This window comes from Salvelinus alpinus, chromosome 8 (genome assembly GCF_045679555.1).
Source record: "Salvelinus alpinus chromosome 8, SLU_Salpinus.1, whole genome shotgun sequence".
Lineage (NCBI taxonomy): Eukaryota > Metazoa > Chordata > Actinopteri > Salmoniformes > Salmonidae > Salvelinus > Salvelinus alpinus.
The window spans coordinates 60,843,941-60,866,650 of record NC_092093.1 but is presented as its reverse complement, the minus strand read 5'-3'; the positions used below and the strand labels follow the sequence as shown (position 1 = coordinate 60,866,650).

The 22,710-nt window shown below is 42.6% G+C and overlaps 1 protein-coding gene across 2 annotated transcripts in view; it reads right to left on the bottom strand.

The window, feature by feature from the left end:
* Positions 1-18,607, bottom strand: part of LOC139583390 (polypeptide N-acetylgalactosaminyltransferase 11-like) — a 47,231-nt gene extending 28,624 nt beyond the window's left edge. Inside the window, exons 1-6 of one of the 2 annotated variants that reach the window (XM_071414423.1) lie at positions 18,328-18,607; positions 5,540-5,842; positions 4,535-4,658; positions 2,911-3,077; positions 2,436-2,564; positions 971-1,220 (exon numbers count right to left, since the gene is read on the bottom strand). In XM_071414423.1, coding sequence (XP_071270524.1) covers positions 971-1,220; positions 2,436-2,564; positions 2,911-3,077; positions 4,535-4,658; positions 5,540-5,804 — 935 coding nt within the window. In that variant the 5' untranslated portion in view covers positions 5,805-5,842; positions 18,328-18,607. Of the gene's footprint in view, positions 1-970; positions 1,221-2,435; positions 2,565-2,910; positions 3,078-4,534; positions 4,659-5,539; positions 5,843-16,130; positions 16,342-18,327 lie in introns of those variants that run through there. The other variant, XM_071414425.1, reaches the window with a different exon arrangement.
* Between the last annotated feature and the right edge of the window lie 4,103 nt (positions 18,608-22,710).

The window sequence follows — 22,710 nt, the reverse complement described above, 5'->3', positions numbered from 1 at the left end:
CGTAAGGCTCTCCAGAGGGTAGTGAGGTCTGCACAACGCATCACCGGGGGCAAACTACCTGCCCTACAGGACACCTACACCACCCGATGTCACAGGAAGGCCATAAAGATCATCAAGGACAACAACCACCCGAGCAACTGCCTGTTCACCCCGCTATCATCCAGAAGGCGAGGTCAGTACAGGTGCATCAAAGCAGGGACCGAGAGACTGAAAAACAGCTTCTATCTCAAGGCCATCAGACTGTTAAACAGCCACCACTAACATTGAATGGCTGCTGCCAACATACTGACTCAACTCCAGCCACTTTAATAATGGGAAAAATTTATCACTAGCCACTTTAAACAATGCCACTTCATATAATGGTTACATACCCTACATTACTCATCTCATATGTATATACTGTACTCGATACCATCTACTGCATCTTGCCTAAGCCGTTCTGTACCATCACTCATTCATATATTTTTATGTACATATTCTTCATCCATTTACACTTGTGTGTATAAGGTAGTTGTTGTGAAATTGTTAGGTTAGATTACTCGTTGGTTATTACTGCATTATCGGAACTAGAAGCACAAGCATTTCGCTACACTCGCATTAACATCTGCTAACAATGTGTATGTGACAAATAAAATTTGATTTGATATGTATAGGGAATGTGAATCTTTGTGTTTTTACTTTTGTTATTTTCAAATTTCAGTTTTTTACATTTCTTATGGACTCTTGGAAGACTAGCCCTTGGGTTAAATAACCTACCACCCAAGGCCAAATGTACACTAGAGTTGCTTACCAAGAAGACAGTTGATGTTCCTGAGTGGACAAGTTACAGTTTTGACTTAAATCTGCTTGAAAATGTATGTCAAGTCTTGAAAATTAATCCCCAACATCTTGACAGACCTTGAAGAATTTTGAAAAGAATAATTGGCAAATATCGTGTGCGAAACCCTTAAAGACACAAGGGGTTGGTTACCTGATGCTGCCCACTGCTCCGTCAGGACTGTTGAGCTCTGAGGCGGGCACAGTGTCCCACTTGAAGTGCAGCCCCCAGTTGAAGCCCCCCCGGACAATGGGGGAGGGGCTGTAGGCCAGGGTGTCAGCGCTAATAATGTCGATGACGGGACACACCACTGTTTTGCGGTCCCGCTGGATGGGAGCCAGCAGGGGCTGCAGCCACGCCTCATTCACCTCACAGTGGCTGTCCAGGAACACAAGCACCTCCCCTTCAGAGAGGAAATGCCAATCAGGAGAGAGGATGGAGAACAATGGGGAGAGTTCTCAGATCAGGGTTTCTTGGGGATAAGGGTACACAACTACAGTTTGGTTCATCTGTACCATGGTCCCCTATATCAGACTGCTGCTGATTATAATACAACCCTATTACATCTGTATTGAACTTGACAGAAGACGTCCATGTCTCAGTGTGCGTATTGTTACATGGTGTCAGAAATGGGATCCTGTCTCAGTGTGCATATTGTTACATGGTGTCAGAAATGGGATCCAGTCTCAGTGTGCATATTGTTACATGGTGTCAGAAATGGGATCCTGTCTCAGTGTGCATATTGTTACATGGTGTCAGAAATGGGATCCAGTCTCAGTGTGCATATTGTTACATGGTGTCAGAAATGGGATCCTGTCTCAGTGTGCATATTGTTACATGGTGTCAGAAATTGGATCCTGTCTCAGTGTGCATATTGTTACATGGTGTCAGAAATGGGATCCAGTCTGTGTGCATATTGTTACATGGTGTCAGAAATGGGATCCCGTCTCAGTGTGCATATTGTTACATGGTGTCAGAAATGGGATCCTGTCTCAGTGTGCATATTGTTACATGGTGTCAGAAGTGGGATCCCATCTCAGTGTGCATATTGTTACATGGTGTCAGAAATGGGATCCCGTCTCAGTGTGCATATTGTTACATGGTGTCAGAAATGGGATCCCGTCTCAGTGTGCATATTGTTACATGGTGTCAGAAATGGGATCCCGTCTCAGTGTGCATATTGTTACATGGTGTCAGAAATGGGATCCCATCTCAGTGTGCATATTGTTACATGGTGTCAGAAATGGGATCCCGTCTCAGTGTGCATATTGTTACATGGTGTCAGAAGTGGGATCCCGTCTCAGTGTGCATATTGTTACATGGTGTCAGAAATGGGATCCCGTCTCAGTGTGCATATTGTTACATGGTGTCAGAAATGGGATCCAGTCTCAGTGTCAGAAGTGGGATCCCGTGTCAGTATGCTTATTGTTACATGGTGTCAGAAATGGGATCCCATCTCAGTGTGAATATTGTTACATTATTGGGTAACACTTTATATTAAGGTCCCTTGATGATAAAAAAAAAATGGTCATTCAATTATTTAAACACTCTTTATAAATGGTTTATTAAATATAAAGTGTTGCCCATTAGTGAAGAGTTATGGTTTGGGGGGGCTCACCGGTGGCATGAGAAGCACCTATCATCCTCCCTCTGATCAATCCCTCTCTCTTCTCGTTGCGGACCACCTTGACTTTGACCTGGAGTTTGTGCTGCTGGACATAGCTGTCAAGATCTTCCTTCAGATCAGCTGTGGTGGAGAGACAGGACAGGAGAGATGCTTCCAGATGGAGCTGATATCTTTATCTATACATGTAGATCCCATTGCGATCAAAGCTCTATTTTCTATCTAAACTTACTCATAAGACCCTTGCCGAACTTTTCAGTTGATACAGACAACACTCTTTTTCAATATGCCAATACAATACAGTAGCCTGCGTTTGTTCTCCAAGTAGGTCATTGAAGCACGCACACTGTAGACAGACACACATTCCATGACAGCATCCAATAATTTACTGGGCCTTGTTATGGTCTGCGTCGCTCCGGCGAGCCTGAACAAAACCAATAGAGACGCACAACTGAAAAGAGCAGCTTGCCTAGTTCACTGCTGTCATCCACCAGTATAATCTCATGCAGCAGGTAGGCCGGCGTGCGATCCAGGACACTGTGCACGGTGCGCAGGAGGGCGGAGAACGCCTCGTTGAAGAAGCAGATCACTACGCTGGCCACGGGGAGGGACAGAGGATAGATCATGTCTCGGCACCTGAGAGAGGGATGGGATGGGAGTCACTATAAACACATATTGCATGTTAGCACACCAAGCCACTGTAGTTCTACAGGGACAAACATAACTAGGATCAGATCCTCTTTGATAATGGGATGCATACAACACCACTCACTCATTAGGATGTTCATCCATAAAATGATTAATTCATTCAAGGTTTATACAAATATGTCCATTCAATAGACAATTGTGTTAAAAAAAAAAAAAAAATGTCCAACACCCATGTCTTTATGGTATATGGTTCAGAAGTTAGACATCTTACTCTGAGATTTTAGCATATTTAGAGTGAATGGAATTTCATCACGGGCATGATCAAAAAGTCACTGCTCAATAGAACTCTGTGGCGCTGCTCCGCGGCAGAACGGTGCTAACTTCGAACGTCAAACTGACAAGCTAACTAGTGGCTGCAGGTTCGTGAGTGAAAACATGGGCTTTTTCTAAATGACATCCACAGAATACAAAACAAAAGAGGGACTAAATATATATTTATTTACCAAGCTATCAGACTGAATTTCAATATCCACACTCCGCAAAGACAATCTGTTCATGTTTTCATTGTGCATTTCTGTGTCTCCCTTTAAATTGCCATAGAAACGGCCCCTCTCACCGTAGATTGATAGCCAATATAGCCAAGGATCTGGAGATGAAAATGACTTAGGTATCAAGTTGATTTTGATTGGTCCAACCCGCAGAAACACCTCCAAATGGTACCACATCCCAACCCCAAATATGGAACAGATACACCCAAGAGCGGCTTGCTCTAAACTAGCAACGGCCACAGCAAATTAACATTCTTATTTCATCCACATTGTCAAGTACTAGTATATTAAGTATTTAATATTGTAGAGAACAATCTAATGATTCATTCTATGTGATGTATAATGACAAAGAAAAAGTTCTGACATTTTCGTAGCACCCTACGCTCATGCTCTGTCACTGTGCAGCTTGTAATGCAACATTTGGCTTGTGACTGTCACACCTACAGAACTTTCTTCAACCTTGTGAAAGTTGTGAAAGCCTTACCCCTTGGACACGTTAACAGTTTTACCCTTTGCTATAAAATCCTTTGCCTCAACTACTCACTCTCTGCCATATCCTAACATGTCTGCAGAATTTACAAACTCTCTTAAAACATTTACAAGCAACTCATCGTAACACATAACGTGTGTGATAACTCCAACCTACAGGCCTACTTGTTAGGCACAGACCAGTGCTAAATCAATTCATCTCTAGACAGATTATTTGGCTTGTCCTTTGATTTCGTAATGGCCACAAGCCAGGCAGAGAGAGATTGACGTGATTTCCCATTTAGCCTTTGGCTACCGTCGCCCTTCATGCGATGGCTTGCAAAGTGGTTGCGTCAGCCGTTCACTCTGAATGGGTCAATAAACCCACATATATGCCAAGCACAAACACGCTGTCACGCTCTCACTCACTTCTCGTCCCTAGTGTCGGGGAGGTCTCTGTGGTAGCCTAGTCGATTGCTGATCAGTACGTTGAAAGCATGCTTGTGATAGCCCATGTCGCGCACCTCCTGGTCTTGCTCATTAAAAATCATACCTGAAAAGGAAAAGACGGGATGATGAAAAAAATGAAAAAAGAATGTTGTTGATTCAATTGTTCAGAATAGGGAGGGTACTTGTGGTAGTTGGTCAGTATGAGGATTCTATTGATGTATCCACGTTGCCATGGTAACACAAGGGGCCTTTGTCCAGAGTGTGAGGTAATGGCTTAGGTTTACTTTGCTGATGAACTCTGTGCAACCATGGAAATAACTCACTCAGCCAGCTGAAGGCCTCACTCCAATTCAAAAACATTTCAATAATGCTTTTTCTTTGCTGCAATGCACCATTTGTGTGTTTCGTCGTTGCACCTGCTTTCAGACAGTTAAAATCACTCAATGCCAACCGATAATCTGTAATGAGCTGCGGTTAGCTTGATTGTTCCTGTTTCTCACTGTCCAACTATAAATGGGCTTTGATGCATAAAGGCATCGTGGAAACGCCTAGGCTACACTTACTTTTCACATCGCTCTCCTGTTAAACGTTTTATTGGTTGACATGGGAGCAAACCAACATTACAAACTTCCCTTTTGGACCCATGAAGATTACAGACTGTCAAAATGTCCTAAACCATTCCAGAATTTGTCACGGGTGCGATTGAGCTTGTGGAGCTTTTGAGAGCTCATCGTTCTGGGTGTATGTGACACTCTGAAGGTAATAGGCCTACAGTTCATAGGAGTTGATTACGATGCAGCTTCATTAATTAACTGACATCCATTTTGAGATTTTCTTCCAGGCCAGCTCCTTTACATAATCTGCTATGGTAACATTAATTTTCATGTACACTCCTATAAAGTTCTGTATAAAGATAAGAGGGAAATAATCTTTGACCAATGGGGGTCGTTTCAAGTTTCATGCTCTGAAGGAGGGCTCACTTACCCATCTCAGGAGAGAGATCGGCCTGCTTGTTGCCTCCTGCTCCTGCTGCAGGGACTGCCGTAATGCCATGTTCTGGCCCTCCTCCAGGGCCCTTGGAGAAACGGGGTTGGAAGCGGTGGGCCTGGGGCCCCTGGATGGGCACATACCTGAAGGTGGACCGGCCGCCGTCTTGGCCCAGGCTGAAGTAGAGGAAGAGTAGGACGGACCAGGTCACGGAGGTGAAGAGGCAGCCATAGCAGAAATAGCGCAGTGTGACGCTACCCATGGTAGCCCTAGCATCGTCGGCGCTCCGTGCTCAGGCCCCTGTCGAGGAAACCAGAGACAATAAAGAAAGGGTCTAGATAGAAGCTTACAGTTCTGCATACAAGCAGTTCTGCAGTGCATTGAGTGAGTTCTTGAGTTTCTATGAATAGCCTGAAAGAACTTATCATCAGGAACTAAATATCACTTGTCTTCTCTCAGGGAAGAAAACATGCACAAGTTATCCTGCTGAGGCTTTTTGAAAAGAAAACGCCCTGTAAACATCTATTTATAACCCACAAAACATCCAAAATAATATACGCCTTATTTCTGTTGCCCATCTCTGGCAGAAAAACAAGGAATGTCAGATATGTGAGTTTGATTATAATTACGTGCGCTTTTTGGCACTGCATTCAAACAGATATACAAATCTGAATACAACAAAAGAACCCAGCATGGGGGAGCCATCACCGTTTCTGTCAGATGAGGACAGCAGGGCAAAAACAAGGCTAGTCCTCTCTGAAAAACACTTAGGCCTAAGCATGATGCACACGGACGTCACAGAATGTTCCTTTGCTTTGGCACTTAGTGGCTTGTTAGTGAAAATGGGAAGGGAAGATGATCAGAGGTGAGAGAGAGGCGATGAGTCATTAGAGAAGAACATTTGGGATAGACAAAAAGAAAAAGTGCAAAGCCATTAATAGATCAAATGCAGAAGTAGTGCATGTGATGAAAGGATCAGGCTAGGCCTAGTTGAAGTGGACAGACTGAGCTATGGTGTGAAGCTCACACAGTGTGCCAAATGATTCAGGAAAGAAACCAAGTGCAACATTCTATATGGCAGTGGTATTCAAAGTTGGGGTCGCAACCTTGAACTGCAGTGGGTACAAATTATTATATGGGACAATATACTAACGTTTTTGAGAAAGATAATTAGAAAGATTATATTTTATCGAGTAGGCCTAATTTATTGGTTTCTTTTCATTTAGAAAATGTAATGAATTGAAGGTTATTTTGATGTAAAAATCTAAATTTACACATTTTAAGGTTATGTCATTAGATTTAGGGTTGGGTCGCAAGAATTCATTGCGGAATAGATGGGGTCCCCAGAAATCCTGACGGAAAAAATGGGTTCCCCGCTGAAGTTTTTGCAATACCACTGCATCATGGTATACCCATGGCCAACCTAAAGGGGTGAGCAATATGGCTTGGGTGGTCTGGTGGTTAGTGCCGCCACTCACAGCCCACATGTAGCCTACACTGCCTTTTGACCAAAGCAAAGACATTGCTTTAAAGAAGTTAGATGTGCATGTGCAAAAAACACATTCTATGAAGGTGGTTCCACAGTATGAGGAGGAATCTCAATACTTTCTACTTTCATAAATAAACGAAGGAAATTAGGTTAGTTGAAATGTACCAAAGCGCTAGTATGACCTGCTGGACTAAAGCCCATTTCTGCTAACAAAAAGGCTATAGGCTAGCTAATGTCAAATGTTGATAGCTGAATTATATAAGGACAAAGGTCGTTTGAATTCCACCAACAAGTGAACCATTAACCACACAAACAAAAATTGTTCACAATAATTAGGCATATTGATTTACATACTTGGCTAACTAACACAGAAACTATGGTACTCAGAAAAACAAGTCGTTAAACGCATCAGTGATTAGCCTAAATGTAAAACAAAATAGGTATTTTGAAGTCTCTTTTACTTGATACCAGGACACTGAAGAACCCACTCAGTTTCACACAGAGACCAGTGGCATCACCACTCCACCACAAATTCAAGAGGGACAGAGCTAGGCTAGGAGAGGGAAAATAAGGCCTTTAAAGCCTTGTTCACATTGGCAGTTTGAAGTGACTAAAATCAAAACATTTCGCTAACCAAAAAGGACTTGTTTTTTTCAGTTGTTCTTAGGCTATGATTTTGAACATACAAAGCCACTGGGAAATGTTGATGGCAGGCATTGTTGTCACCTTAGCTTGCCACATAACTTCTGAGTAATTGGAAGCATGAGCACCACCACCAATCAGCCTACAGCACTGCGCACACCCCCTTTGTTACTATGACAACTAGTTAGAGTAGCCATGTCAGTGAATGACTGCTGTCTGAACCACTGAGGTATGGGTCTGAACACACACAAATCCAATTTGGTCACTTAGCCTGCTGTTTGGCCAGTCAGTATTCCAAAACTGATTTGAGCATTAAGGCCTGCAGTGTGAACAAGGATTTAGAGAAATTGAGCTCTCTGAGACATGGTTAGAGGAGAAGCAGTCATCCGGGTCCTACCCTCCTGCCCTGCCTAGGAATGCCATAAAAGCCAATGAGCCCAGCAACACGAGAGCCAATGAGAAATGTGATATTTCATCAACAATTAAAACGCCAACAGGGGAAGGTTTTACCCAGATAAGGCTGCAAACCTCATTATCGAATAATGATTCTTGCAGGGACATCTAGGCTATGTGTGTGATAACATTTAATGTCTAAATACAGTTATCCTATATGGATTACCAGATTCTGTATTAATACAATACATTGACTGTTCATTCATTATTATAGTGTCCTTCTCCGACATTGTCTGGCAGCGTGCACTGCAGGCATTTTTCATCGTACTATAACTTGCAATTTTATGAATATGCATAGAGTAGCATCTCTCATATGTTTGTTTTTTATTCCATGTCAAACCACCCCATGCTTTTATAACCAAGGCAAAGGACAGAACTATTTAGTTTTTAATGTGTTATTTCTTACATTATTAGTCCAGGAAATGTTTTGTGTTATTACATACAGTCGAGAAGAACTAAAAATGTGTTTAGTCCTAACCAAAAACCGTGGATAGATGGCAGCATTCGCCAAACCTGAAAGCGCGAACCATCACATTTAACCATGGCAAGGTGACTGGGAATATGGCCGAATGCAAACAGTGTAGTTATTCCCTCCGTAAGGCAATCACAGGCAAAACTGCAGTATGGAGACAGTGGAGTCGCAATTCAACAGCTCAGACACGAGACGTACATGGCAGGGTCTACAGACAATCACGGACTACAAAGGGAAAACCAGCCACGATACCGATGTCTTGCTTCCGGACAAGCTAAACACCTTCACCGCCTGCTTTGAGGATAACAGAGTCCCACCGACGCGGCACGCTACCAAAGACTGTGGGCTCTCCTTCTCCGTGGCCGACTTGATTAAGACATTTAAGCGTTAACCCTCGCAAGGCTGCTGGCCCAGACGACATCCCTAGCCCGTCCTTAGAGCATGCGCAGACCAGCTGGCTGGAGTGTTTACAGACATATTCAATCTCTCCCTATCCCAGTCTGCTGTCCCCACATGCTTCAAGATGGCCACTATTGTTCCTGTACCCAAGAAAGCAAAGGTAATTGAACTAAATGACTTTCGCCCCGTAGCACTCACTTCTGTCATCATGAAGTGCTTTGAGAGACCAGTCAAGGATCTTATCACCTCTACCTTACCTGACACCCTAGACCCAATTCAACTTGCTTACCACCACAATAGATCCACAGACAATGCAATCGCCATCGCACTGCACACTGCCCTATCCCATTTGGATAAGAGGAATACCTATGTAAGCAGGCTGTTCATTGACTATAGCTCAGCATTCAACACCATAGTACCCTCCAAGCTCATCATTAAGCTTGGGACCCTGGGTCTGAACCCCACCCTGTGCAACTGGGTCCTGGACTTCCTGACGGGCCGCCCCCAGGTAGTGAAGGTAGGAAACAACACTGAGGCCCCACAAGGATGCGTGCTCAGCCCCTCCTGTACTCCCTGTTCACCCATGACTGCGTAGCCACGCACGCCTCCAACTCAATTATCAAGTCTGCAGATGACACAACAGTAGCAGGCCTGATTACCAACAATGAAGGGACAGCCTACAAGGAGGAGGTGAGGGCCCTGGGAGTGTGGTGCCAGGAAAACAACCTCTCACTCAACATCAACAAAACAAAGGAGTTGATCGTGGTCTTCAGGAAACAGCAGAAGGAGCACCCTCCCATCCACATCGATGGGGCCGCAGTGGATAAGGTGGAAAGCTTCAAGTTCCTCAGTGTACACATCACTGACAAACTGAAATGGTCCGCCTACAGAGAGTGTGGTGAAGAAGATGCAACAGTGCCTCTTCAACCTCAGAAAGCTGAAGAAATTTGGCTTGGCACCTAAAACCCTCCCAATCTTTTACAGATGCACAACTGAGAGCATCCTGTCGGGCCGTATCACTGCCTTGTATGCCGCAGGGCTCTCCAGAGGGTGGTGCGGTCTGCCCAACGCATCACCGGGGGCAAACTACCTGCCCTCCAGGACAACTACAGCACCCGATGTCACAGGAAGGCCAAAAATATAATCAAGGACAACAACCACCCGAGCCACTGCCTGTTCACCCCGCTATCATCCAGAAGGCGAGGTCAGTACAGGTGCATCAACGCTGGGACCGAGAGACAGAAAAACAGCTTCTATCTCAAGGCCATCAGACTGTTAAATAGCCATCACTAGCACATTAGAGGTTGCTGTCCTACATACATAGACGTGGAATCACTGGCCACTTTAATAATGGAACACTTGTCACTTTAATAATGTTTACATATTTTGCAATACTCATCTCATAAACTCAGCAAAAAAAGAACCGTCCTCTCACTGTCAACTGCGTTTATTTTCAGCAAACTTAACATGTGCAAATATTTGTATGAACATACGTTTCAACAACTGAGACATAAACTGAACAAGTTCCACAGACATGTGACTAACAGAAATGGGATTGGGATTGAGATCCGAGCTCTTTGTTGGCCATGGCAGAACACTGACATTCCTGTCTTGCAGGAAATCACGCACAGAACGAGCAGTATGGCTGGTGGCATTGTCATGCTGGAGGGTCATGTCAGGATGAGCCTGCATGAAGGGTACCCCATGAGGGAGAAGGATGTCTTTCCTGTAACGCACAGTGTTGAGATTGCCTGCAATGACAACAAGCTCAGTCCAATGATGCTGTGACACACCGCCCCAGACCATGATGGACCCTCCACCTCCAAATTGATCCCGCTCCAGAGTACAGGCCTCGGTGTAACGCTCATTCCGTCGACGATAAACGTAAATCCGACCATCACACCTGGTAAATCAAAACCGCGACTCGTAAGTGAAGAGCACTTTTTGCCAATCCTGTCTGGTCCAGCGATGGTGGGTTTGTGCCCATAGGCGACGTTGTTGCCGGTGATGTCTGGTGAGGACCTGCCTTACAACAGGCCTACAAGCCCTCAGTCCAGCCTCTCTCAGCCTTTTGCGGAAAGTCTGAGCACTGATGGAGGGATTGTGCGTTCCTGGTGTAACTCAGGCAGTTGTTGCCATCCTGTACCTGTCCTGCAGGTGTGATGTTCGGATGTACCGATCCTGTGCAGGTGTTACACGTGGTCTGCTACTGCGAGGACGATCAGCTGTCCGTCCTGTCTCCCTGTAGCGCTGTCTTAGGCGTCTCACAGTTCGGACATTTCAATTTATTGCCCTGGCCACATCTGCAGTCCTCATGTCTCCTTGCAGCATGCCTACGGCACATTCACGCAGATGAGCAGGGACCCTGGGCATCTTTCTTTTGGTGTTTTTCAGAGTCAGTAGAAAGGCCTCTTTTTAGTGTCCTAAGTTTTCATAACTGTAACCTTAATTGCCTACCGTCTGTAAGCTGTTCGTGTCTTAATGACAGTGCCACAGGTGCATGTTCATTAATTGTTTATGGTTCATTGAACAAGCATGGGAAACCGTGTTAAAACCCTTTACAATCAAGATCTGTCTTTTGATTTCAACTTATCTTTGAAAGACAGGGTCCTGAAAAAGGGATGTTTCTTTTTTTGCTGAGTTTATGTATATACTGTATTCTATCATTCTACTGTATGCCATTCTGACATTGCTCGTCCAAATATTTATATATTCTTAATTCCATTTCATTACTTTAGATGTATGTGTATTGTTGTGAAATTGTTAGATATTACTGCACTTTTGGGAGCTAGAAACACAAGCATTTCGCTACACCCGCAATAACATCTGCTAAATGTCTGTGACAAATAAAATTTGACTTGACATAGTGCCTTTATAAAGTATTCATACCCCTTGACTTATTCCACATGTTGTTACAGCCTGAATTCAAAATGGATTAAATTGATTTGTCTTCTCACCCATCTACACACAATACCCCATAATGACAAAGTGAAAACATGTTTAGACATTTTAGCAAATGTATTGACAAATAAATACAGAAATATATAATTACATAAGTATTCACACCCCTGAGTCAATACTTTGTAGAAGCACCTTTGGCAGCGATTACAGCTGTGAGTCTTTCTGGGTAAGTCTATAAGAGCTTTCCAGAGCTGGATTCGGCAACATTTGCACTTTATTATTTTCAAAATTCTTCAAACTTTGTAAAATTGATTGTTGATCATTGCTAGACAACAATTTAAGTATTGCCATAGATTTTCAAGCAGATTTAAGTAAACACTGTAACTCTGCCACTCAGGTACATTCACCGTCTCCTTGGTAAGCAACTCCAGTGTAGATTTGGCCTTGTGTTTTAGGTTATCGTCCTTCTGAAAGGTGAATTTACCTCCCAGTGTCTGGTGGAAAGCAGACTGAACCAGGTTTTCCTCTAGGATTTTGCCTGTGCTTAGCTCCATTTCTTTTTTATTCAGAAAAACTCCCCAGTCCTTAACAATTACAAGCATACCCATAACATGATGCAGCCACCACTATGCTTGAAAATATGGAGTGATACTCAGTAATGTGTTGTGTTGGATTTTCCCCAAACATAACACTTGGTATTCAGAATGAAAAGTGAATTGCTTGGCACATTTTTTTTGTAGTATTACTTTAGTGCTTTGTTACAAACAGGATGCATGTTTTGTTATATTTGTATTCTGTACAGGCTTCCTTCTTTTCACTCTGTCAATTAGGTTAGTATCGTGGCATAACTATACTGAACAAAAATATAAAATGCAACAATTTCAACGATTTGACAGAGTTCCAGTTCATATAAGGAAATCAGTCAATTGAAATAAATTAGGCCTTAATCTGTGGATTTCACATGACTGGGCAGGGATTTAGCCATGGGTGGGCATAGGCCCAGCCAATCAGAACGAGTTTTACTACATACAGAAATACTCCTCAGTTTCACCAGCTGTCCGGGTTGCTTGTCTCAGATGATCCCGCAGGTGGAGAAGCTGAATTGCACTCTCCCTCAACTTGAGACATCTGTGGCATTGTGTTGTGTGACAAAACTTCACATTTAAGAGTGTCCTTTTATTGTCCCCAACACAAGGTGCACCTGTGTAATGATCATGCTGTTTATTCAGCTTATTGATATGCCACACCTGTCAGGTGGATTAGTTTGGCAAAGGAGAAATACTCACTAAGAGGGATGTAAACAAATTTGTGCACAAAATTTGAGAGAAATAAGCTTTTTGTGCTTATGGAACATTTCTGGGATTTTTTATTTCACCTCATGAAACCAACAATTTACAGATTGTGTTTATATGTTGTTGATCCATCCGCAGTGTTCTATCAGAGCCATTAAAGTCTATAACTGTTTCAAAGTCACTATTGGCCTCACGGTGAAATCCCTGAACGGTTTCCATCCTCTCCGGCAACCGAGTTAGGAAGGATGCCTGTATCTTTGTAGTGACACCAGACAAAATATGAATAACTTCACCATGCTCAAAGGGAAATTCAATAGGTGCCCTTCTTTGTGAGGCATTGGAAAACCTCCCTGGTCTTTGTGGTTGAATCTGTGTTTGAAATTCACTGCTCGACTGAGGGACCTTACAGATAATTGTATGTGTGTGGTACAGAGATGAGGTAGTCATTCAAAAATCATGTTAAACACTGTTATTGCACAGTCAGTCCATGCAACTTGTGAAGCACATTTTTACTCCTGAACATATTTAGGCTTGCCATAACAGGGTTGAGTACCTATTGATTCAAGACATTTCAGCTTTTCATTTATTTGAAATACATAATTCCATTTTGACAATGGGGTATTGTGTAAGCCAGTGATGAAAAAAAAAATCGAAATGTAATCAATATAAAATTATTTCTGTAACACAACAAAATGTGGAAAAAGTCAAGGGTTGTGAATACTTTCTGAAGGCACTGAACATCCAAGTCATTGCTGTGGTCACAGACATTGGAAACTAAGGACCTGCCCTTGAGCTCTGACAGCAGGTCAAATAACAGGACTATCAGCGGTGGCTACTGTTGTGACATTAGGCTAACTACAGTATGTCCGTGGTTCAGGGGTCCAATCTGTCCCATTAATGCATGAATGAAGAAGGGACCAGTGCCAAAAAGCTGCTAACTGTAAATGCTAATGAGCACACATAGCCTAATGCTACATCAGGACAGTGAGGCCTAAATGCTTGTCGCATAGCTAGTAGGTCGTGAATGCAAACGGAGGAAAAATGAGGCGAGTTGATCTCGACACTAAATGGAAACGGCTTAGATATTGTGTCAAAGCACTGCTTCTCAAGAACACTAACTTTCAAAATGACTCTGCTGAATTTATAACCAAAATCGATATCCATTTCAGAGGAGCACTGGTTTCACACGGAGGAGTTGAGTGCTGAGAGGCCAGAGTTTCACGAGAAGAAGATTGTAAATTAAAGTTGGCAGTGAGTTAATGGGATTCATCAGATGTAGCCGCCATGGTCCAGAGGGACAAAGCAGTTTTAAATTGTACCACAGAAAAGAGAACAGAGCCTTGCTAATTTAGTTCCTTTCTGGTTCCAATTTAGAAAATAGGACAAAGCAGCACAAGTGCAAATATACTTTTAGTCTCTCTCGCTGGCATTGTCCTGTCACACACCACACTTTCACACGAATAGAAATTGTAAAAATATGCTGAACTCTTCTTCACCACGAAGAGAATGCCATTCATAACCTTATGCATTTCTGTGTAGTACAGATCAGGGACCCATTTTGAAATTCTGTTACCGGGTTTAAATTCACTTCACTTACTGTAGTTCAATAACCATAAATAAATATGAAAAGGGTAGAAAAACAAAAATGCCAGTGTAGTCTATGTGGTCTATAATTAGCCACCTGGAGCCTTTCTCCAGCTGAAACAGTAAAGGAGGGGCTTGTGCCATTAGGCTAATCCAAAGCTGCCATATTGCAGCAGGCATTTGGACTAGACTGGAGCTGCCTGTCACCACCCTGAGCCCACAGAGGGGTAACAGCACAGTAGAGTAGAATAGAGCAAAGTTTAGTACAGTACAGTACACAGTAGAGCACACTAGAGTTGAGTACACTATAATGTACTGTATTAAACTCTCCTGTACTCTACTGTTCTGTACTCTACTCTACTCTGATGTCCAAACTTGTGAAACAGACATTATGATTGGTTCAGATATCACATATTTATACCTTTGTGTACCTATTTAGGATACATCACCACGAAGAGAATGCCATACATAACCTTATGCATTTCTGTGTTGTACAGATCAGGGACCCATTTTGAAATTCTGTTACCGGGTTTAAATTCACTTCACTTACTGTAGTTCAATAACCAAAATATTTTTTTTCAATGTCAGTGTGTATTGTCATAGCTGACACCCCATTTTTTCTGCAGACATCGTTGAATCTTAATTCAGAGCAAATGTTTTTAACTGTTTTCAGAAAAAAACAGATGGAGATTTTACCAACATTTTGTTACCCAACTTTGCATCTTCACAGTTCTTCCAGTAAATGTGTTTTTTTTTAATGTTCAGTGTAAATTGTTAAAAGTAGTACTTGTGCATAGAGTTGTATGGTTTGTTCAACTTTGAAATCAATGGGGGTTTTTTGCAAACATTTTAAGTGTAAAATCTGAGTTACAGTGGAATTTCCCTTATTGTACAATATTTTAATCACTAACCCAACTATGGGTTTAGTGCCTGTTGGACATGATCCTCGATTGCAGGCAGTTTCTTCCTAATGGCACCTGGGCATGGGGCACTTGTCTCTCAATACTTTTTATTTTAGCTGGCCGGTGCGCCACTCAGTTGATGAAAAACAACTGGAGATGCACTGCGCCTTGCTTCTAAAGCTGCCTCATCTCAGCTGACACAGTATGTCAGATTTCCCAGCCAAAACAGTCTGTCACTGATCGCCAGCTTAACATTGATGAACTAAAACGCAGTCATTGAAATTCTGCCAAAGCTCCATTTAATGTCAAGCTACTGTTCAACTCTGATATCATCTGCAAGGTTTATAGCAGCAGCAGGCACAAACACAACATAAGACGAAAACTGACAAAGATCTTGCCTTCATTGAGTTTCAATTGCAGAGGTATATAAAGATGGCGGCCTCCATGCGCTTACCACAAATTCCTTGTTTTGCTCAGTTCGCCGTATTGTACATTGCTAATGACCATTAAAAAAAAGAGTAACAGAGAGCAGAGTATACACGATCCTAATGTTAGCTTCAAGATGCCAGCAATTTCAAAAAACAAAAAAGTAGATTGTGCTGATTTATTGGCATATTGAACCATATCGCAGGCCATAGTTTAACAACTCAGTGGATAGTGCTAAAAACAATGGTGTCATCCAATGTTCCCTCGAAGCTGCGCCACCCTCGGGACTGCAGCGCAGAAGAAATATCAGTGCGCGCAGAGAAGCACGAGATTGAACTTCACTCAACTTTCTAGAGTTTTACCCATTAGTTAACGCTATCAATGTTTCCCTTTACGGTGGGAATTGTGAATGAATCAACGGAATATTAGCCACTTTCAATGCAACATACCGAAACAAAACCATAACCAATCAGAGCTGCAGTGGGCCATTGCAATATATGGATCTGTGCCATTCACTTTGAACTGGACTGTTTTTAAGATATCAGGGTCGTGGGTAGATGCGATAGTTTTTAGATTATTATTTTCTTTAAATGTATTTAACTAGGCAAGTCAGTTAAGAACAAGTTCTTATTTACAATGATGATCACCTCTGTGTCTAAAGGACAAGTGTATTAACAGGTCAATGTCAAGCGCTGCATGTTTCATGGAATGTAGACCTACATTAAACACCACACATTGGCTGCTACAGTAGGCTGAATGATAGAACCGCTATTTCCATGTTAAAATGTTATGGATGCATTTTCTCCATTGTTTTTGATGGTAGGCTACTCTAACTTAAAGCGAATACAGACTCTGTGCTCATAGTAAACGTGCGCCGGAAGTTGCACCAAATCAAAAGATCTACACCAGGATCACACCCAACCAGTGAAAGCTCAACAGTGTCCATGCCATCTGGTATATTTTTTCTGCATTGTATTTTTCATTATGATTAGGGCTGTCAAACAATTAACATTTTTAAATCAAGTTAATTGCAGGATTTGTTCAATTTAGATTTTGCTCAAATTGAGCTGTAATATTTCAATGATATTGATGTCTTGATTTTGTCCAAAGTAATGGTAAGCAAAATCAGGTAATGTAATCACAGTGATGCAGTATAGCTAAAGCTAGTCTGATTAATCAGGCTGTAATACACAAGTAACTAGTATATATACAGCCTGAAACTAATGGCTGCAAAATTGTGTACGTGTTCCTTACAAGCCAGAATGTTGAATAAAATTACATTTAAAACTGCCGTCAACTGGTAGTGTCTTTCAGCTGCTGTAAAATATATGGTTTGGTTCAATAAAAAATATTCACACTAAAAAGGTGTTGATTGTTTTCCATCTTCCCCTGTTTCAGAATATACAATTTCCATTGTCATGGCATGCTTTGTTCAATAGCTATCGAGGAGAGAAAACCAAACATACAATATAAAACTCTCTCTCAATAGCTTTTGAACCAAGTATGCCATGACAATGAAAATGGTATATTCTGAAACAGGGGAAGCAATCGAGAATTTGTATTACTTTTTTTGTGGTGCAATTCACACATACAAGGTCTCGATTGTTCTCCTTCCCTGGTTTAGAATATACAAGTCATGTTAATTTTTATCAAAAGCTGTATCCTTTCTAGCCATGACACAATTTCATGCTACTGACGAGCGAAAACCGAATATCCTATGTAAAATGACTTTACCTAGGTGTCCAACCGAAGCATTTACACCGAGTGTACAAAACATTAAAAACCCTTCCTAATGTTGCGTTAGTAATGTTTTGCCTTCAGAACAGCCTCAATACCGGCTCTCTAAAAAAATACTTTCCTGAGGATATTTTGTCTCAAATTTCGAACAGGTTAAGGACGTTAGCTAGCTAGCTACTTAACTGATCGGCAAACTTCTGACTGTTAACGTTAGTTGTTAGCTACGTTAGCGTGCAATGCAAAATAAAAGACACGCTCGCTAGTTACTGAAACTTTGCTTTAACTAACACGTGAGTTGACATTTATTGGTCGCTCTTTCATTTCAGTCAGTGATCACACTAGCTAATAAAACAACAAGCAGCTAACAGTAGCTAGATAAAATCATCAATCCAAACATGTTTTGTTAGCGCGAGCCCTGACATCGCCAATGAGGATCGAGACTCGAAGCATGCCAACATTTCTGAAAATAAAGTGTCACGTAAACTTACGATGCACTTGCTTCATTGACATCCCAATTTGTCTATGCTGGTATTGCAAATTCCGTTGGTTAGGTACTGCGTCAACACCCAAGTCATACCTCCCCACCGCGGTCAGTACACAACACAACAAACACCCCCGTGACACAAACTACATCCCATCCAAATCCGTTTCTAGCTGCTTGGCCATTCTCTTTGGTTTAAAACAACCCAATGCACCAGTAAATAGCTATAGCTAACGCTAGCAACCTAGCTACTCTTTTCTGAGTTTGGTCAGAGATATTAGAAAAGGAGGAGATAAGAATACCAGCGGGAAATTACTTGAAAAACGTGTAACGCTCCGCCCAGCAGACTATCGACCAATCGCGTTCAGGTTGTCATGGTGCGTTACGCGTTTGCAAAAGCCAATCGTCAAACAATCCCTTCTAAAGGTGAGGGAATGAGTCGAGAAACCTGACTATTTTCCTCAAAAGTACGTAATATCACGATTTCAAAGCTATACGATATTACAGAGAACAAGTAAGTTATCCCACATCTCTGAAAATATGTGTAATGTTGTACTTCTTGTTCACGTGATTCATGCTAATGTTTTATTTTTTTGTTAGCGCCAAATTGACTCCCATTCACTCCTTGAAGGAGGGATCGCCTTGTCCCATAATCACCCAGAATGCACCGTGCGGCACATTGACGACGCATGGGCAACGTACACAATAGGCGGTAATACGATTCCCTTTGAGTTCTCCATCTCCTCAAAAGTATCTCTGGCTTGGTTATCGTACAGTGCAGTGGCTGTGCAGTGTAGGAGTTGAGAATGCTGGATTACCCAATCAAATATGACTGATTCACACAGTTCAGAACAATCGAAACTCGAAAATGCCTGCAGTCGACGCAGCATAGCATTAGTGGAAACCAAAACAAGAGGGACCTACCTAAATTTGTCAAATAGAAACTATATTTTGCAACAGACAATCTATTTATACACTAGATGACTAACAGGGAGCGCGGTTTTGAAGCCACCACGGCTGCATCTAGGCACTCCCCCACCATTGTAAAACATATTTTGAAAGCTATAGAAATGCATTTATTAATGTCATCATTTGTTTTTGCAGATTTTATTCTATCAAAGACACCTTAATGCAGGGATGGGCAATTGGCAGCCTGTGGCCAACAAAATTTAACTTACGGGGCTTTGACTGCATTGTGGGTATGGATGTGGGTACGCAGACCCACAAGCACTGTAGCCCCATCATAATGAGTTCAGATTTTTTTGTGGCCCCCACCCCAATACAAATCCCTACCTTAAAGTGGCAATATGGAACTTTTTGGGCAACCCGGCGAAAATCACATAGAAATGTGAGTTAGAAATCTATCAATCTACTTGAAAGCAAGTCTAAGAAGTAGTAGAGCTGTTCTATGTGCGCTCTTTCTATGCTTCCTGTTCTTAAGTTTTGTTTTTGCATTTTTTACTTTCGGTTTTGTACACCAACTTCAAACAGCAGAAATAACAATATTGTTGGTTATGGAAAATATATTTCACAGCAGTTTAGATGGTACAATGATTCTATACATTATACTATCTTACTTTGTCATATAAACTGAAATTAGGCAAACTATTAGAGTAAAAACAGAATCGGCATAATGAATACATAACTGAAGATCCTGTGTGTGTATGTGTTGTCATTGGAGCATGTGTCGTTTGTTTGGGGTGTGATAGCCAGAATTGTTTCGTCCTGAGCTCAGCAGTAAGTCTTTACCTACACATTCTGAAATTGCATTTTTGAATCCCCCAGCTTTATAATTTGAATGTGATACAAAACGAGGCAACCGTGTGCTTTTGGACCATGCGGATGCCTCCGAGCAGCGGGTAGGCTGTTTGGAGTGTTTATCCGACTGGATAAAAATATATATATATATTATGTCCCCCCCACTTCTAAAACCATAGTCACGCCCCTGCCATTATCCCAACTGACAAATCGAGAAGATTTAAATACTGATAGTCTTTAGTTAAACTGCATTTTTCGTCCTCATGCATAATCCAACCCATTGGATTATGGATTGCACAACAATTGGTACCTTTTGAAGTAAGATGGCGCCGGAGAAGATGGCAGACGTTTTACGTGCCCCCAGCCGATTGTTTTTTTGTTCGCTTATTTGCGTTATTTGTAACTTATTTTTTTTACGTATTTTGTACATAATGTTGCTGCTACCATCTCTTATGCCCAAAAATAACTTCTAGACATCAGGACTGAGATTACTCACCACGGACTAGCAGAATCCTCTTTTTCCTTTCACGACTCTGACGAGCCCAACGCGAAGGATACGCTGCTACCTCAGGATAGGCCTCGATCCCCGTGATCTGCGTGAAGAGAAGGCGGAGAAAGAGGGGCCGAAGGTCCGGCTGCCTTCTGAGAATTCGCAGGCGATCGAATAAACCTTCACTTCACTCCATTCTGCTAGCAAATGTGCAATCTTTGGACAATAAAATCGACGAGTTACGCGGAAGATTAAACTACCAATGGAACCTTAAAAACTGTAACATCTTATGCTATGGCTGAACGACAACAACATCAACATCGATGTTGATTATATGGTTATACGATGCACCAGCAGGATAGAACAGCGGCGTCTGGTAAGACAAGGGGCGGCGGTCTATGTATTTTTGTAAACAACAGCTGGTGCACGATATCTAAGGAAGTCTCGAGCTATTGCTCGCCTGATGTAGAGTTTCTCATGATAAGCTGTAGACCACTCTACCTACCGAGAGAGTTTTCATCTGTATTCTTTTCATCTGAGTTTTCAGCTGTTTACATACCAACAAAGTCAGAAGCTGGCACTAAGACAGCATTGAATGAGCTGTATTCCGCCATAGGCAAACAAGAAAATGCTCACCCAGAGGCGGCACTCCTAGTAGCCGGGGATTTTAATGCAGGGAAACTTAAATCCGTTTTACCAAATTTCTATCAGCCTGTTAAACGTGCAACCAGAGGAAAAATAACTCTGGACCACCTATACTCCACACACAGAGATGCATAGAAAGCTCTCCCTTGCCCTCCATTTGGCAAATCTGACCATAATTCTATCCTCCTGATTCCTGCTTACAAGGAAAAATTAAAGCAGGAAGCACCAGTGACTAGATCAATAAAAAAAGTAGTCAGATGAAGCAGATGCTAAGCTACAGGACTGTTTTGCTAGCACAGACTGGAATATGTTCCGGGATTGAGGATTACACCACATCAGTCATTGGCTTCATCAATAAGTGCCTCGATGATGTCGTCCCCACAGTGACCGTACGTACACACCCCAACCAGAAGCCATGGATTACAGGCAGCATCTGAGCTAAAGGCTAGAGCTGCCGCTTTCAAGAAGCGGGACACTAACCCGGAAGCTTATAAGAAATCCCTCCGACGACCCATCAAACAGGCAAAGCGTCAATACAGGACTAAGATCGAATCGTACTACACCGGCTCTGACGCTCGTTGAATGTGGCAGGGCTTGGGCTTGCAAACCATTTCAAACTACAAGGGGAAGTACAGCCGAGAGCTGCCCAGTGACACGAGCCTACCAGATGAGCTAAACTACTTCTATGCTCACTTCAAGGCAAATAACACTGAAACAGCACCACCTGTTCCGGAAGACTGTGTGATCACGCTCTCCACAGCCGATGTGAGTAAGACTTTTAAACAGGTCAACATTCACAAGGCCGCAGACATATTACCAGGACATGTACTGCGAGCATGCGCTGACCAACTGGCAAGTGTCTTCACTGACATTTTCAACCTCTCCCTGTCTGAGTCTGTATTACCAACATGTTTTAAGCAGACCACCATAGTGCCTGTGCCCAAGAACACTAAGGTAACCTGCCCTAAACGACTACCGACCCGTAGCACTCACGTCTGTAGCCATGAAGTGCATTGAAAGGCTGGTCATGGCTCACATCAACACCATCATCCCAGAAACTCTAGACCCACTCCAATTTGCATACCGCCCCAACAGATCCACAGATGATGCAATCTCCATTGCACTCCACACTGCCCTTTCCCACCTGGACAAAAGGAACACCTATGTGAGAATACTATTCATTGACTACAGCTCAGCATTCAACACCATAGTGCCCTCAAAGCTCATCAATAAGCTAAGGACCCTGTGACTAAACACCTCCCTCTGCGACTGGATCCTGGACTTCCAGACGGGCCACCCCCAGGTGGTAAGGGTAGGTAACAACACATCTGCCACACTGATCCTCAAGACAAGGGCCCCTCAGGGGTGCGTTCTCAGTCCCCTCCTGTACTCCTTGTTTACTCATGACTGCACAGCCAGGCACGACTCCAACACCATCATTAAGTTTGCCGATAACACAACAGTGGTAGGCCTGATCAACGACAATGACGAGATAGC